The sequence below is a fragment of the Nicotiana attenuata genome, unplaced genomic scaffold (assembly GCF_001879085.1).
Source record: "Nicotiana attenuata strain UT unplaced genomic scaffold, NIATTr2, whole genome shotgun sequence".
NCBI lineage: Eukaryota > Viridiplantae > Streptophyta > Magnoliopsida > Solanales > Solanaceae > Nicotiana > Nicotiana attenuata.
The window spans coordinates 1,892-2,988 of NW_017685772.1; the positions used below are offsets into that span (position 1 = coordinate 1,892).

General features: G+C 33.5%; 1 protein-coding gene across 1 annotated transcript; it reads left to right on the forward strand.

Moving 5' to 3' along the window:
* Positions 1-62: 62 nt before the first annotated feature.
* LOC109222166 lies at positions 63-448 on the forward strand (the record flags this gene model as incomplete). The annotated part of the gene is made up of 1 exon (XM_019386556.1): positions 63-448. A coding segment is annotated over one exon (386 nt), but the record flags the coding sequence as incomplete, so codon positions are not given.
* Between the last annotated feature and the right edge of the window lie 649 nt (positions 449-1,097).

Here is a 1,097-nt window from a genome sequence, read left to right on the forward strand (position 1 = left end):
GAGTTATTTCAAGAACAACCACCTTTTCTTCTTATTCATATTTGCATTTAACCTTGCTCTAGTTACAAGTTCTGGTTTGACTCCTAGACTTGGTTCATTTAGTCCTGGTTATCTAATGCATATAATCGACAACATCCCAACTAATTCTCCATCTTTGACTCTTCGTTGTCAATCTAAAAATGACGATCTAGGATATTATACACTCAATGTCATTGGTCAAGAGTTCAGATTTAAGTTTCAAGAACAATTTGGTGGTGGTACATTATTCTTTTGCCATTTTTACTGGAATGGTAAAGACAAAGCATTTGATGTTTTCAATGATTTTATATCTGACCAATGTGGATCCCTTGGTGCTTTAGTGTCTGAATATTTTTGGAAAGTGCAAGAGGATGGTTTCTATTTTGGACCTCATCAAGATGCTACATTTGAGAAGAAATATTCGTGGTAATAAAATGTATACTAGCTTTGTAGCATCTAGATCTATTTCAATTTCGCATAAGAAAATTGAGAGTATATATATAATCTCACCTTTGTAGGGGAGAGGAAGAAATGAAATGAATTCTCTTGTACTATTTATTTCTCGATTTCATTTCAACTATATATTCTCACCTTTATTTTGAATTGAAAAAGATTAACAAAATACACGAGTATGAGCTTCTGTGGATTCTCGTGTCAATGTGATGTAGGAAAAATGTCCAAATTTAAAATTATCCTCCTTTATTCTTCGACTCATGCTCACGGTAGAGCTCCATTACGGTCAAAGACAGATACAAAACCCAAAGTATAACTGATGATACAAATAAGATATTATGTGTAATTAAAGTAGTAATTTTTAACGAGGAATTTTCAGAAACCACTATTATTTAGTGGCTATTAACTTTCTATAGCTACTATATATATAAAATTACTTCCTATAGCTACTATTCAGTTGTTACGGTAGTGTATTCACTGTACGCGCTACAGTAGTCATGAATACAGTAGCAAAAGTCGCCTAATAAACAAGGGGTTACAGTTGTACGCGACAGTATTCATGAATAAAGTACGGCAATCACCTTAAAAATAGGTCTGTTGTCACGACCCGAATTTTCCACCTTCGG